The 16,551-nt window shown below is 44.4% G+C and overlaps 1 protein-coding gene across 3 annotated transcripts; it reads left to right on the plus strand.

Annotated features, from left to right (window-relative positions):
* Nucleotides 1-104: 104 nt before the first annotated feature.
* On the plus strand, nt 105-6,799 carry ZNF263 (zinc finger protein 263). 3 transcript variants are annotated; one of them, XM_037029969.1, is made up of 6 exons: nt 105-986; nt 2,215-2,395; nt 2,852-2,922; nt 3,215-3,341; nt 4,910-5,026; nt 5,550-6,799. In XM_037029969.1, the coding sequence occupies exons 1-6, from the start codon at nt 594-596 to the stop codon at nt 6,716-6,718; spliced, it is 2,058 nt and encodes a 685-aa protein (XP_036885864.1). In that variant the 5' UTR covers nt 105-593; the 3' UTR covers nt 6,719-6,799. The 3 variants fall into 3 exon arrangements, with proteins under 3 accessions (XP_036885864.1, XP_036885866.1, XP_036885867.1); XM_037029971.1 differs by lacking the exons at nt 2,852-2,922; nt 3,215-3,341; XM_037029972.1 differs by lacking the exons at nt 2,215-2,395; nt 2,852-2,922.
* Nucleotides 6,800-16,551: the final 9,752 nt, after the last annotated feature.

Here is a 16,551-nt window from a genome sequence, read left to right on the forward strand (position 1 = left end):
ATTTAGCAAACCCATCCCGCGCGTGACCAACCCCAAGGAGCCTAGGGTGTCGGGGCTGGCGGAGGGGGGGGGGGCGGCCCCGCCTCTCATCTCGAATTGGCCCCGCCTCTCATCTCGAATTGGCCGCTGGCTGGTCCAGTCATGAGATAAATCTTCCTTTCTGGTTGGTCGGCGGGGAATCTGGAGAAATATTACCCAATGGGTGTTACAGTTCTTAGAACACGGCCTGGAAATTGGTCTCAAGCAGGCGTCTCTGGCTGTGGACACTTGACTCGCGCGCGCGCTAAAACTTCCGGCTTGGGAGCCAAGCGTTGAGTTCTGCCTGAGTCCGCGACACAGCGAAAAGCGTGGCGCTCAAGTCCTTCCCTAGGGAGGTCCTGGGGAGGGCTGGGCAGGGGGGTGGCGTGCTGGCCCGGGCACCTATTGAGGCCAAGGCTTCGGAAGCGGCTGCGAGCTGGCTGGAGCTGGCTCTTCGGCCGAGACTTGAAGCCCAGGGTCCTCCGGCTCCTGCGGACGCTGGCCATCCCTACGTGAAGCGGGGGCTCCTTTCTCGAAGGGTGCACCTGGTTTCCCGGGTAAGGCACTTTGAGTGCATGACGATGGCGTCATGCTTGGGCTCCCAGGATCAGGAAGGGCTCCTGATAGTGAAATTGGAGGAGGACTGCGCCTGGAGCCAGGAACTGCTGCCACCGGACCCAAGGCCCAGCCCGGAGGCCTCCCACCTGCGCTTCAGACGGTTTCGCTTCCAAGAGGCTGCTGGGCCCCGGGAAGCCCTCAGTCGTCTCCAAGAGCTTTGCCATGGATGGCTGCGGCCTGAGATGTGCACCAAGGAGCAGATCCTAGAGCAGCTGGTGCTGGAGCAGTTTCTAATCATCCTGCCTCAGGAGATTCAGAGCAGAGTGCAGGAGCTGCATCCAGAGAGCGGCGAGGAAGCAGTAACCCTTGTGGAAGATATGCAGAGAGAGCTTGGGAAATTGAAGCAACAGGTGAGAAAAAAGAGTTGTATTTGGGGTTTGCTTCCTACTGGAATTAGCGGGCCAGCCCAGTTCCGTACACGAATTTACTTGGTTTCCCTGAGTGGGCCTTACATAGGCAAGAAGCCTTTTTGTAGTTTAGTCAGGAACATAAGTCATCCAGATTTTACCCAGATGAGTGAGTAGTGAAGAGTGCCCTATTTCCATTTGGAGTCAGTGTCCCTGCATTAGTGTGAGCCCCGCCCGGACTCAGCTCGCAGAGTTCAAATCGTCACTGTTTCATAATAGCGTTGTGACTTTGGGAAAGTCACTAAATATTTTTGAGGGCAAGTTACTGAATCTTCTTGACCTTCAGATACGCCACTGGTAAAATGAGAGTGATGAAATACCTTTCTAGTGTTGCTTGGACCGTTAGAGGGAAAGCAGCAGGTAATTTTTGTTTTTCCTAAATTCTTGCAGCACACCTGTAAAAATCACTGCTTTAAACAGTCACATTACTTTCTGAATCACACTTTTAGCAGTATTTTTTATTTTGCTTGGTGAAAAGCACTCAAGCAAGTTGTTACAGTCAGACATTGTTTTTAAATTGATCTGAGAGAGAAACATCTATTTGTTGTTCCACTTACTTATGCATTCATTAGTTGACTTTTGTATGTGCCTTGTCTGACTGGGACTGAACCTGCCACCGTGGTGTAGCAGGATGATGCTTTAACCAACTGAGCCACCTGGCCAGGGTCATATAGTTTTGATTACACTACTGGCTTATAGTTAGTGCTAAATAGCTGTTAGTTGTCATTATTTTAGAGTTAGCAGTCTGGTCTCCAGTGCAGAGCTGGGTGGGAGTTTACTGTAGACTCCCAGTTATTAGAAAACCAGTTTGGCACTGATTCGCCGAGGGCACTTGTGTCCCCAGGGACACCCAAGTTTAACTTATCCAGTAGCGAGGAGTGGAAGCATCTAGAAAAGGTGAGAGAAAGCAAGAGGGAGTGAGGTGTGTCCAGAAGAGTTGTGTGGGGCAGGTGTTCTCTGGGAGTGGACTTTTCTTCTCCTACCATGCACCCCCATTTTCTTACATGCACTTGGGATCAGAAAAGCCTCTGGTAGAAACCATCCTTCTCTCTTTCTGGGCCCAAAGGGATCACCAGTGGTTCACTGTTGAAAGCTTGCCCTCAGAATTCTGTACTGATTTCCTTTCTGTGGGGCCCTGTTGTGATGATGAGTAATGTGGGTTGGTTCCCAGGTCACAAACCATGGGCTGGGAACAGAAGTGCTTTCGGAGGAGCCTTTGTCTCTGGAAACAGAACGAAAGTCACCGAGCTTCAAGCTGGAGCCAATGGAGACTGAGCGAAGCCCTGGGCCCAGGCTGCAGGAGCTGCTAGGCCCCAGCCCTAAAAGGGACCCACAGGCTATAAAGGAGAGGGGTGAGGAACAGTCATCTGGGTAGGTGGGAGGGAGTGGGGGGCTTTGGGTTTGCCTCTGACATCAGCAGGATGGAGCACCTATGCCAACAAGAGGCAGTTTCTGCCCTCAGGGTTCCCAGAGTGGAGTGAAATACCTAGAAGTGCTAGTTGGGTTCTTCTGGAGGTGGGAGGAGGTAAAGAGATTTGGTAGCTCTTTCATATGCAGAACAGAGACATTTAGAACTAGGTGAATGATTGCGGACTTGAAGCTGCAGAATACTGGTATTCTTACCCTTACCCCTGCATTTAGGATATCATTTTGGAGATGACTTTATTATGCCTCTCTTGCCTTCTTTGTTCAGTGTTTAATCCTTAGAGCAGAGACTGGGTGTTGGGGAATGGATACTGTGTTGTAATAATCCTTGGGTTGCTAAGAATTCAGAATGCCATTCTCATCATGATTTCTATCACCTTCAGCATTATCTGCTCCCTGGCTTTCTCTCTTTCCTCCCGAAGGAAACTTGGAAGACAAGATGACTGGGCCCCAGGTGATGTGGAAGTTCCCAATGTCTTCCCCCAGCACACCCCCCGCCCCCATACCCTGTGTTGCTCTTGTGGTGGTGGGGTCCTTTTGCCACTTGGAGAGGATCCTTTCTCCCTCACCACTGTGTCTCCCCCACTTTCTTTATATGACTCCTCTTTACCTCACTCCTAGGCCTTGTGTCGTTCTTCTACATGAAATGTATTCTCAGCACTCTGGGTTTTGCCCCTTTAACCCATGACTCTGCTTGAATTGTTCTTGGTGTCTCTGGGGCTAAAGAAGATCTTGTGCTGTTTCAGTTGCCTGAGAGCTTAGAGGACGTGGCTATGTACATCTCCCAGGAGGAGTGGGGGCATCAGGATCCTAGTAAGAGGGCTGTCTCCAGGGACACGGTGCAGGAGAGTTATGAGAATGTGGACTCACTGGGTAAGGACTTCTTTTCCAGGAATGAACACTGAGCCATTTCTGACCAGGTTCCTCTGTCTTACCCACTCACCTCCCAGTTTTTCCAAAAGACCTCCCTTTGTTTAAAATCCGCTGAACTGGGATGAGTCAAACCACTTCCAAAAGACACATTTGGCACACTTATGGGCCCCAGCTGCCAGAACTGAAGGCAGGGAGTCTGAGCCATGATGGATTTCCCAAGGCAGAACAAGTCAAATTGGGTGACTGCCTCCACCCACCCCAACCACATACTGTGGAATTGTAAGTTCTTAATGCCTTGCAATTTTGAGATGTTTATTCTTCTGATCTCACTTGTGTTTTCTGTGCTTCATTAGTATTCCTAGGCCCTTCCCCAAAGACACAAATTTCAGTGGCAGTGGCATCAACATTCCAGTTCAGCAGCTCTCCCAGCCCTTAAAAATTCAAGAAGTGGGGAAGATCTTATGGAAATTTGGAAATGATAAATATATCCAAAAGTGGAGCTAGATAAATCAAGCACAAATTAAGATGCGTCTGTGTGTTGATTTGTTAGGCAGAGATCTAAAATGAGGCCTATGAAATACGACGAAAAAACAGTTTTTTAGATGGAGCGTGTACACAAAATTCATAGGATTTAGATGGAGGGTATGAAGGTATTGTTTAATTCCATCAACTTTTATTTATGTATGAAAATTCTCATAATAAAAGTTGGGGGAAGTCTTAAAAAACGACCTAAGACAGGAATGTGTCCATTACGATTATGACTACATCTACACGCACAGTAGAAGAGTCACACTGGACTTTGCTTTCATATACCAGGTTTTCATAAAGAGTAGCACAGCTATCAGTTCACTTGCACTAATTCTACAAAGGGGTCATGGCTGGGTTTGTTTGGTTCCCTTCATTGGGATCTCCTCCAGGTTTTCCATCACTGTGCTGTGGTTTGGTGCCCTAAGTTTAGCACAGTTCTTAGAGTGAGTGCAAAATAGGAAGAGAAGTTCACACCACAGGTTCTTAGAAGTGAACTGTTTAAAGTTCATGTTTGCTAGAGTTGGAGTGAGGGTTTTGTTTTTAGCGTAGCACGGGAATGGCACTTTTGGATTTTGACCTCAGGGTCCTTTCGGAACCTCCTGGTCCTTTTCTGATTATCCGTACTATATTTTCTCCTTCTGGAGTTGCCCAAAGTAAGTTTTATTCTCTATCTCTACATAAGAGTCAAGCCTCTTTTACAATATTAAACTGATAGCTCTTTTACAATATTAAACTGATAGCTACAATATTAAACCGACTACTCCGACCATGTTTGTTTAATTACCAAAGTGTACATTCTCATTGCAAGAAAACTCTAAGTACTATAAAAGTGTGAAAAGAAAACTGTAGTCTCACCCAATTTCTTTCTCTAGAGGTAACCACTAGGAATAGGTTAGTGTATATATTCCAAGTAATTGTTGTCAGGCTTACTACACCCTCTGTATCCACCCACTGAGGACGGGGAATAAGACTAGCTTTGTTTGCTCTGCCTGGTGGAGGAAAGTGGTGGCATAGAAATCTATTTCTTTCATTGTGAACAGAATCTCAGGCTTCCAATCAGGAGGCCCTGAGCACTCAGGTGGATCAAGGAAGAAAACCATGGGATTCCAGTGTCCAGACATGCAAGGAGGGACTGAACCCCAGAAGCCCCGTTTCAGGTAAGGAAGATGAGCAGCCTGCCCAGCTAGTTTCCCCCACTGGGAGTGAGGAATTTGAGGGTTTCGGTATGGGGCTAGCCTGTCATGGCTGCCAGGGAGGTACATGAGTCCTGTGTCCTCACTGCCCACTTCCATCCCAGTGAGGCAGGCGAGGCACCCAGAGTTCAAAACATAAGGAAGCATTCACTCATGGGCTCACTTGCACATCTTAGTCAGTAGCTTTGCTGCATCCCTCCCATTTCAGAAGGGCAGAGTCAGAGGCTCAGTTAAAGATGGACGTGGGGAGCCCTACAAAGGAATAAGACTGGTCTGAGCTCTGATTCCTGAGCAGTGGCCCCACCTTTTATCCAGATGCCTCTCTAGAGTGCTTTCACTGTATGGGGAAGATGGGAAACGGAGGTGCTACCTTTCTGCACTTCTGACCTGTTAGTAGCAGGCATATGGGATTTTCTTTTTCTCTAGGGTAGAAATAATGTAGAGGTTTGGTTTCTCTCTCTCCTCCCCACCCCCCTTTTTCCCCCAGGGGAAGAGAAATTTGAGAATCAGGAAGAAAGTACTCAGTCTGTTTCCCCTGAGAGCATCCATCTGCAGGTGCTTCTGCCTGGCCAGGCCAGAGGGGAGGTGCCCTGGAGTCCTGAGCAGGGACAGCCTGGGGACAGGGCAGAAGGGCATTGGGAGCCTCCCCCAGGTGATCGGATGGAGCAGTCCTTAGTGGGGGCCACAAGTTGCAGAGAAGTGAGACAACCAAAGGAACTGCAGCGGAAGAAGCTCCATTTATGTGCCTTATGTGGCAAAAATTTCTCTAACAACTCAAATCTTATTAGGCACCAGAGAATACATGCAGCAGAAAGGCTGTGTATGGGTGTGGAGTGCAGTGAAATCTTTCGTGGGAGCCCCCACTTCTTATCACTACACAGAGCACACGTGGGAGAGGAGGCCCATAAGTGCCTCGAATGTGGAAAAAGCTTCAGTCAGAATACCCACCTGACTCGCCATCAACGCACCCACACAGGTGAGAAGCCCTATCAATGTAATGTATGTGGAAAAAGCTTCTCTTGCAACTCCAACCTCCACAGACACCAGAGAACACACACTGGTGAAAAGCCCTATAAGTGCTCTGAGTGTGGGGAGATCTTTGCTCACAGTTCCAATCTCCTTAGGCACCAGAGAATACACACGGGAGAGAGACCCTATAAGTGTGCTGAGTGTGGAAAAAGTTTTTCTCGCAGTTCCCACCTTGTCATACATGAAAGAACTCATGAGAAAGAGAGGCTTTACCCCTTCTCCGAGTGTGGGGAAGCAGTGAATGACAGCAGCCCCTTTTTTACAAATCATGGAACCCACAAGGCAGAGAAGAAACTCTTTGAATGTTTGACTTGTGGGAAAAGCTTCCGGCAGGGCATGCATCTCACCAGACATCAGAGAACGCACACAGGAGAGAAACCATATAAATGTACCCTTTGTGGAGAAAACTTTTCTCATAGATCCAACTTAATCAGGCACCAGAGAATTCACACAGGAGAGAAACCCTATACCTGTCATGAATGTGGAGACAGTTTCTCTCACAGCTCCAATCGGATTCGTCATCTAAGAACCCATACAGGAGAGAGACCCTATAAATGTTCTGAATGTGGAGAAAGCTTTTCTCGGAGTTCCCGCCTTATGAGTCATCAGAGAACTCACACTGGATAAAAAAAATGGGGTTTCATTTTGCCCCAGATAAGATGGCATATTCAGAGGATCCTGTCGAGAGCTTGCATTTCTTTCCCTGCTTACCTAAAGAGTAACAGGGATAGGTGTGTGTGGTCCATGTGAGGGAGGTGCAGAGACAGCAAAGGATACACATAAAACTAAAAAGGAATTCTGTTTGGACTAGTGAGGGTGACAAGTCTTTGAGGTGACCTGCTCAGGGCAGAATTCTCTGTGAAGTCCATTTTGTCTCATAGTATACCTACCCCCTTCGAATATTTAGTGATATTCGAGTTGTGATTTGGATGCCTTACTGTGTCTGTGTTCAGTGTCTTTCCTAGCAACTTTGGGAATCCATGTAACTTTTTTTTTTTTAAAGATTTTATTTATTTACCTTCAGAGGGGAAGGGAAGGAGAGAGGGAGAGAAATATCAATGTATGGTTGCCTCTCGTGCGTCCCCTGCTGGGAACTGGCCTGCAACCCAGGCATGTGCCCCAACTGGGAATCGGACCACGATCCTTTGGTTTGCAGGCCCGCGCTCAATCCACTGAGCTATACCAGCCAGGGCCCATGTAACTTTGTTACTGCTTCCTCACTTGGGACATTCAGCAGGAGCATTTGAGCTCCTGAGCCCCTTGAGACCAAAGAAAAGGGGGTGAGTCTCATGAGAAACCAACTTGAGGGCAAGGAAAGACCGGTGGTAAGTTGTACCTCTCCCAAAGGCCCTGATGGGGAAGCATGCCATAGTGCCTCTCAGTGGCCTGACAGGAGGGCCCATTGGAAGGCCATACATATCAGTGTCACCTCAGACAAAATGGACCCAGAAACCTAAGGAAAATAGTAAGAAGTAATTTGCAGGTCAGTCTAGGAATTGGCAGAGGGTGCTGGAGTCTAAATTAGTCTACCCTTTGCAGAGATCAAGAGTTCCTCCACCCGTGTCAGAGAAAGATATACAGAGCTCTACAGGGGGTTCCATATAAGATGGGTTCCCTAGACTTTGAAAATGTGGATGATAGGGAGATTAGGGATCATGCCTTTCCTTGTTGGAAATATGTTTTGATGGTAATAAATATCTTCAGGAACCATGAACGTGTGTGACTGTTCATTGATATCCTTTGTTCTGGCCTCGAGTGTTGATCTGTCTCCCATCTGCTTTGGTTGGAGGACCTGCTGTTTGTAGTCTTGCTGGGTTGGTCATGAAGGGTCCCACAAAGGTGGTAGCAGACAGGATGAGTAGGATGTAGCCCTCACCAGCTCCAAGCTGGGACTGCTACACTGCGGTAACAAAGGGTCAATATCAGTGGCTGCTTGGGGTAATGTCATAATGGTCTTCAAGGTTTTCTTTCCTTCTCTGGTGTCCAGCAGTGTCTGATTTTTTTAAAAAAATTTTTTTGGGGAAGTAACTGAAGGAAGGTTGAGGTTGGGCTATTCAGAGACAGGGTATTTTGGTCTTACAAATGATTCCCAGGAAAAGATGGTCCTGATGTAACAGAAGGTATATGGGGAGGGCAGACCATTAGATGAAAGCATTATATCCTATTTTTAAATATTTCATTTTTAGAGGTGAAAGGAGAGAGGAAGAGAAACATCAATGTCTGTTTGCCTCTTGTGTACCCTCTACTGAGGACCTGGCCTGCAATCCACCCATATACCTTGGCTGGGAATCGAACTGGCAATCCTTTGGTTTGCAAGCCAACACTTAGTCCACTGAGCCACACCAGCCAGGGCAGAAAGCATTATATTTTAGAATGGGTAATTAGGAATATAATTTTAGGAGCATGTATCTATGGGAAAGGGGTAGAATACCAAGAAGTATTCTAGGAGTAGGACATTATCAGTCATCTCTCAGCCCTGCCTCAGTTTAGTGAGTTTTTCCTTGGTTTTCTGAGTCAGTTTTTAACAACTTACTGTTTCTCACTTCTCTGCCTTTCTCTTATCCCTAAGAAGGCAGTGGTAGTGCAGAGGGTGGAGGGTTGAGGATTTGAGAGATGTAGGATCCACAGTGGTAGGAGTGGGCCAGGGATCAGATATAGCTGCTGATGCCATGATGGTACTAAGGATTCTCTTTGGCTAAGGTGGCAAACAGCATTGTAAATCTTACAAGATTGGAAAACACCTCTCCCCCTTCACTCTCCCTCCTGTCACTTCCTCCCTCCCAGTAATATCACCCATGTTGATTTTATGATGTGTCCAACTGGTGGAATTCCTGCTTGAAGCATTGCAACTTCAGGCTTATAGCAACAAGGACCCCTGTGTATTTGCTTTTGCACTAAAAAGGCTTTCTGGTAGGAGCCTCTACTTTCCAACAGTGTAGCTCCTTTTTAGCAAATTTCAGTTGCATAGCTGTTCTCAGCCTTGTTTTAATGAGAGTGTCACAAATTATTGCATGTAAAACCCTTAGCACAGTGCCCGGCACACAAAAGTATCTATTTGTGCCTTCTGTGGGCAGATAATACTTGCAACACTTTCTTCAAACTCCACTGGCTGAAAGAGCAGGCCCTTCACTGCAAGGGATGGCCAAGGGTATGCTTTTTCACATTCATACTTTCATACGACACACATACTGTTGACATACTTTCATTTGCTAGTCCTCTTGTAAAAGAAAGCGGAATACATTCCAACTGGCTTTTATTCAAGGGGAGAATAATGTAGTAAAGACCCCTGCCCCCTCAGTTGAAATTGGTACACAGGAGACCTGGGAGATATGGCCTCACACACAGCTAATGTAGCACAGGAGACCAACAGAAAGGCTCCTTCCTTGGTGGAGAACGGGTAATACATTTAAGCAATGTGAAAACGCCTGGCTGAGGCAGGCCAGACACCAATGAGGACAGAGCCTGTAGCATCAGAGACTAGAAGCATTAAGTACTAAATTGCTTTTTCTGCCCCAGAAAATCCTGTCAGAAATTTTAAGGATTTGTACTGTATGAGTGAAAGAATTTATGGCTGTCAACATCATAATCTGAAATTTGTTATTGATAATCATTGAATTAATCAACTGATACAATTTTGGAATAGACAAAATCACTGCCACTGCTTTAAGACTTGTAATTTTTGTAAATGTTTCCCAGACATTTGAAACAACTAAGTTAGGTTAAAAGTCTTAATGTACGTTACAGAAAACCAGCTAGCAAATTAGCACTAGGGGGCTTCCTTTGCTGGGTGTCAGGAGATCAAGAATAACAAGATGAATTAAAAGCAAAAGTGCATTTATTAGAAGCATTTTTAAGGCTTCAATCTAGCTGCTTCAATCTAACTTGCAAGCACTTCTGATGAAAACTTAAATTTCCATTCTTGAAAGGGAGATTGGCCCTGACTGATGTGACCCAAGTGGATTGGGTGCTGGTTTGCGAACCAAAAAGTCACTGGTTCCATTCCCAGTCAGGACACATGCCTGGGGTTGCCAGCCATGTCCCCAACAGGGGGTGCATAAGAGGCAACCACACTTTGATGTATTCCTCTCTCCCTCCTTTCCCCTGTCTCTCCAAACAAATTTTAAAAATAAAATCTTAAAAAAAGGAGACTAATATAATTTTTCTCTTCACATGCTTTTTACTAAATGGGTCTAAGTCTTGCCTGAGTTAGGAGGTAGTGGGAGTCTTGCCTGAGTTAGGAGGTAGTCTGTGTATATTCAATAATGACAACAGGGTTGATGAAAAGTGGCTCAGACCACAAGTAAAGTTCTGACATCTAGTTAATGCCACCAGTTCATCACTGAGACAACTTGAATGTCTCAGAAGCTTTGGGCAAATCAAAACTGATGACTCTCCAGGGTCCAAACTTGCTCCAGGGAGACAGTAAGATTTCCCCATGGGAAAAGGGTGAGGAAGTCCAGGGTTACATTTTGGACACAATGAACAACTGTTTGCCCCTTCATCCCTGCTTCCCCTCAAGGCAGGAAAACACTGGAACCTGGGTGTGGTCCCCCACTCCAAAGGTGAAGCTGCCATTGAGGGGACTTGCCGCTCTCCTAGGAAGGGTCCCACTTACATTTAGGAATCCAGCCGCTGCCATTGGAACAAGAGGTGCTTGGGTTTCTTGGAGGAGCTCTAGTCTTCAGGATGGTTTCTAGAACCAGACTGCAGTCCTTTCCTTTTTTTAGGTTGGGTCAAAGCAAATGAATTTTTTGCTCCCACAGCTTAGCCTTACATGGACATGGAGGACAGAGGCGCTGCTTCCCTAGAACTTCCTGCCTGCTCCACCAGACTGGTCCCATTGAGTACGTTTCCGAAGTGGACCCAGAAGGAGCAAGGGCTGATACGGTGTCGGTGGCTGCATTCCAACAAACCGTTAACCTCTGCCCTCCATGGCCCTTCAGGACTGGGGACTGAACCCAGGGAATATAAGCACGTTCATCTCTGTGCTGGGCGCTCTATGGCTGAGCCTGCTTGGGCTTTCCCCTGCAGCCCCAGCCACTGCGGCTCCTCAACAGGGCTTTATGGCTGTGACAGGTGGTTCCTTTCACTCATGCTCTCCCTCCATCTGGGAACTGTCTCTGCCTTGGCTGCTCTGACCTGCAGGCAGGAGCTCATTCTCTGGTCCTGTCAACCATGCCCTCCCTGCAGGCTTTGACTACCAGGGCTGAGCTGGTCCACTATGCTCCAAGACTTAGCTCTCCATACCCAAGGGGGATACTTGCCGTGCAGCAGCACTCCCCTAAATGTCCTGTTCAGATGCCCATGCACAAACCCAAGGCCGACAGCAAGGCTGGGCCAGCTTTATTCTATCCACAGGTGGCCAGCACAGGTAGTGGTTTGAATGCAATGGGAAGTCCATGGAGGATCTTAAGCAGGAGAGGTTCTGACACCTTTTTGTTTTAGTTCGCTGTGCAAGGCTGTACGGTCGGGAAAGGATTGGGAGACCAGAAAGAAGGGTAGGGAGACTAAAGAGACAAGTGCAGTCACCAAGGCAGGGCATGATGGCAGCCTGGACCTGGACTTGAACAGTGAGGTGGGAGAAGTGAAGACAAGAGATGAGGTATTCAGGAGGTAGAACTGACACGACTTTACATGGGCCCAAATCAAAGTCTAAATTTTAGGATGACCTCCAAGAGGACTGAAATTTTGGTCCTGACCTCTCCTGTCAGCTGCTCCTACAGCAAATATCCAAGGATCTTGCAGCTTCACAAGGAGATGCACTCACACCAATGAGCTCACACTCAAACTCCCCTTTTGTCCAGACTGCCCTCCCCTCCCCCCACCAAACTTTGAAGTCCAATTCAAAAGTTGCCCTTGACCCTCTCAGATTTCCCCTGCACTCCAAAAGCCCTCTCCATACCCATCTTAGCTCTTACACACCCAACAGTGTTTTGTATTAGTTATCTTTGTAATTCATGTCTAAATGCCTAATGCTGTGCACAGTGCCTAGGTCAATGTGAAGTTTCCAGGATAGATACCTTTGAAAAGGGTGTGACTGCCTGCCATTTATTCTAGAACTATTACCATTGATAATGGGAAAAAAGATATTGGATGCAATGACTCAAAAGGAACTACACAGCTGTCTAGTATGCTCATCTGACATCCCATGACATCTTCCACAACCCATTCTACCCCAGCCTTGAAAGGTGTTCTCAACAAAAGCTAACTTCTTATTAATAACAAAACCTAAAATGTTAAGACAATAAGATACAAAATTGTTTTTACAATGTAATCTGCCTATTTTAAAAATACATGAAACACACCAAAGTGTTGAGTGCTATCTTTTTAATGTATCTTCTCCCATATTACTTCCACAATAAGAGGAAAACAATAAATAGGTGGCAACAGATTTTAAAAACAGAGCATATTATACCATTAAAAATGGTTCATGTTTCTTTCATTCACTGAAACATGAATCTATCCTTTTTTAATTATTTCCAGAGAGAGGGGGAGGGAGAGAAACACTGATGTGAAAAACGATTTGTTGTCTCTCATACACCCCCAACCAGGGAACCTGGCCCCACAAGCTAGGCATGTGCCCTGACCCAGAATCCAACTGGAGACCCTTTGGCTTGGGGACCCTTCGGTTTGCAGGCCTGCGCTCAATCCACTGAGTCACACCAACCAGGGATACCCTTATCTTAAAGGTAACTAAAACTAGTCAGAATATAGCTTTGGTATATGCTCTGAACACATTTAAGGTAGCATTTAATGCTTTTCCCACATTCATTCTATTTTAGATAACCTGGGACAATAATTCCTCATTATTCAGATCCTTGTCCAAATTAGAAAAAATGTAGATTAATGAACACATATTAAAGAAACATTTAATATTTTCAAATTGTATTATTTTATAAACAACATACAAATGGGCACTGATATGCAAAATGAGGTCAGCTGATAAAAACTGACAGTTCACAATAGGTCTATGTCATACTATCACAACCACAGAAATTTCTAAACACAAAAATCTAATTACTAGAGCCAGAAGTTGAAGGAATACTGGAAGAATACTTAATATCATGAAGCACAGTTTTCAAAAAACTACCAGTTCTAGAATGGACTCTACTCTGGAACTGTTTCTTCATTATTTCTTGTTGCAACTCTTTCAATGTGAAATGGAACCTTTGAAACTCAGGTGTTGCATCAACAAAGTCAAGAAGGTAGTCCTAATTCTTTCTTACAGTAGATAAATTCAGCAATCTGCTCTTCAGCTCCTCTTCCTTTCTGAACAACTTTTGTAATCCCACTTTTGATTTGGGGGGATTATCCTTCACTTCATCATCCGCATTTAACCACCCCCTATCACCATCCATCTTGGTTTCCAACTCCCCACATTTCTGAAGACTTTGTCTATAATTCCCATCTTCTACTCCTTGAAGATCACACTCAGGTTCCTTTTTGTAAAGATTTTCCCACAAATTTGCTATGGTTACTTGTTTCACTTCATCCCAACTCTTTGTCCAATTAAAAACTGCATTTTTTATGTTGTAGATTTTAATCTTGGAAACTCCTTTTCCTTCTTTATCTTGCTCATCATCACTTTCTTCAAAAATTACAAGACTCTCTACAAGTTGCTTCCACCTATAAAGTTGTTTGCAGCTTAAGATCACACCTTGATTCATTGATTGAATCAAGGTTGAAGTGTTGTGGGGAAAAAACATGCATTTTATTCAACCATCCTCACTAGTTAGTGATTTAGCAGAAGGGTGAACAGGAGAATTATCTAGAAGTAACAAAGCTCTGACATCCTCTTCATGGAATCTTAGAACATTAAGTTGAAAATGCCTGACCTCAGGAACAAAATTTTGAAAGAACCATTCTGAAAACAATTCCCTCGTAAACAAAACATTTTTACTAGGTTTATATATAACAGGTAATCTATTTGTGTCCTCTTTCACACTTTTGGGCAGCTTTGATTTTCTAATAATGATAGACTTTAACTTATGAGTTCCATCTGCATTTGCACATAAAAGAACAAATAACCATTCATTTATTTTCCTCCCAGGAAGGTAGGAAGGAAAATAATAAAATCTTTTCTACTTGCCTGAGTGTTTTCTGGCATTGATTTCCAAAAGAGGTCTCATCCCCACTGTACAGCTGAGCTAGCAGTTTCTCCTCTTTGATAAGCATGTACAATTTTTCTCGAAATGGCTCAGTGTTTTCTGAAAGTGAACTTAGGACTTGTTGCACACATACTTCTTGGTACCCAATTGCATGCCTATTTCGAAATCTAAAAAGCCAACCAGTACTAGCTTTGAAGTTTGTTCGCCCAAAACACTGTGCGAATCTCTCTGCAGCAGCTTGAAGCTCCACACCTCTAACAGGGACACCAGCTGAGCGTTTCTGTTGATACCATATGTAGACTGCATTGTCTACATCACCATACTTGGCTCCTGTCCCGACTAATGGTATGTCTTGTTTCAGTACAAAGTCCAAAATCATTTTTTTATTCTTTTTAATGTCATAAAATATTTATTTATGATCCCAAATTCATCCATTACACTTTTAAGAGATCATCCAGCTTCAGTCCTACTTAGAACCTTCATTTTCTCCTCCAAATTCAATGCTGTATATTTCCCTCTCTTATTCATACTGAATTTGGTTTCAAACAACCAACAGGAGAATAAAAAAAAAAGCTTTAATGAACTGGAAAAAATATTTTAAAGCAAAGCAAAAAACCCCAAACTAGTTCAATGCCCTATAAGGCACAGGCATTTGTACTGAAGGGTAATGGGTTAAAAGGGCTTATGATTGAAGTGTTAGTCTAGTGAGGTAAAGGTATTATGAATTCAGAAGGCTGCCATCACCAAAGTCCTCTCTAGCTGTTGCTCCTGCAAGACATGGATGATCAGTTTTCAGAATGCCCCTGCTCCTCCCCTCCCTTGACAGATATAGCAAAACCAGACAGGAAGAACAGGAATACCTACATACTCTTTAAGTCAACACTGGAAAAGATACAAAAGAACAAGAGGAGGCAGGATGTGCTCACATGAAGTGCAGACCCAGATAAGTCTCAATAAAAAGTGGTGCTTGAGAAGATGGGAATGTGGACGACTCAAAGGCAAAGGCAGAGTAATCTTGGGTAGCAGAAATGCAGCAAGGCCTCTCCTCTTCCAAAAGTACCTGATTTTATCTCACTGCCAGAAAAGAAAATGGTGTTCCTATTACTCTTTATGTAGTGTTCACTGGGCAGCAGTCCACCCACCTGGATAAAGATGCCAAACTTACCCTGACATTGGGATGTCTGGAGAGCTAGAACTCAGTAACAGCTGTATCTTTAAGTGAAAAAAGTTGGTAGCTTCTGCTGTCCATATGAATGAAGTCTAACTTTTAGTACATTCAATATAGCATTCCCAAAGACTGATATTTAAAAAGGTAATTTGTAAGCAGGTAAATAATTTGTTAGTGCCACTCTTAGGTCTTCAAGGTGTGCACCTGGTGTATTCTCAAGTATTATTTTTCACTGAAACTGGTCCATATGTGGGCTATTAGCAAGTTTCAGAATCATGGCAATTCTTGGAGGTGAGTCTAACGGTTTTACAAATATTTTACCATAATGAAGTTTCTAAAAATTAAAAAAATTATCCTTTTGTTTTCCTAAATTTACATTAAGGTTTTAAATAACATACTTTCTATATTTGGTTTCTCTTCATTGTAGATTTTGTTTAATTTGAACCAAGCCTCCCTTTTCCCACTGCTTGACCAAATTTAAAATACTTCTCTGTAGTATTTCTGGTCAGTTGTTTCCCATCAATCCTTCTGTTGGCAAAGTCTTCTGGAGCTTAGCTCCCTTAAGTATTCCTTTCAGGTTCTGGTGCTGCCAAATTCCATTTATTTCTTAGAATTGTCCTACTCTAGATTAATTTCATGGTTCTCATTCCAGATTTAGAAACTCATGGGAAGTAATAAAAACTGCCACTTTCATCCATTCCAGGTGCTATGAAGAAAAAAAAGTATGTCAGAGAAATGAGAAAAATGCTTGGTATTTCAGTTATTTTTTTCCTCTCCTTTAGGGAAGATCCTGACTGGCTTTCAGTCATTCCTCAACTGCATAGGATTTTCACAAGCCTCTTATCTAGGAGCCCAGAAGAGTCTACACTGTTAGTTTTCCTGTACATTTGTTGCAAGAAGTGCCAACTACACTGTTAGTTTTCCAGTAACATTTGTTGCAAGAAGTGCCAACTAAGAAGATCATGAAAGGATATCGTAGTTAATACAGTGTGGAAGTAGTGACATGCTAAAATCAAACAACCCTGTAAAAGAGGCAGCTATAATTAAGACAATACTAAATAACTATTCCAAATGGAAAAGAGAAAAAAGTTTGTCAGCCAATAACAGCACCATTAACTCCAGCAAAAACATTGAGCCTACTATGGCAGTTGTGTAGTATCTCAGAATAAATTCCATGTATTTGC

The sequence above is a fragment of the Sturnira hondurensis genome, unplaced genomic scaffold (genome assembly GCF_014824575.4).
Source record: "Sturnira hondurensis isolate 20B ecotype Veracruz unplaced genomic scaffold, ASM1482457v3 Scaffold0020579, whole genome shotgun sequence".
In the NCBI taxonomy this organism is placed as follows: Eukaryota; Metazoa; Chordata; class Mammalia; order Chiroptera; family Phyllostomidae; genus Sturnira; species Sturnira hondurensis.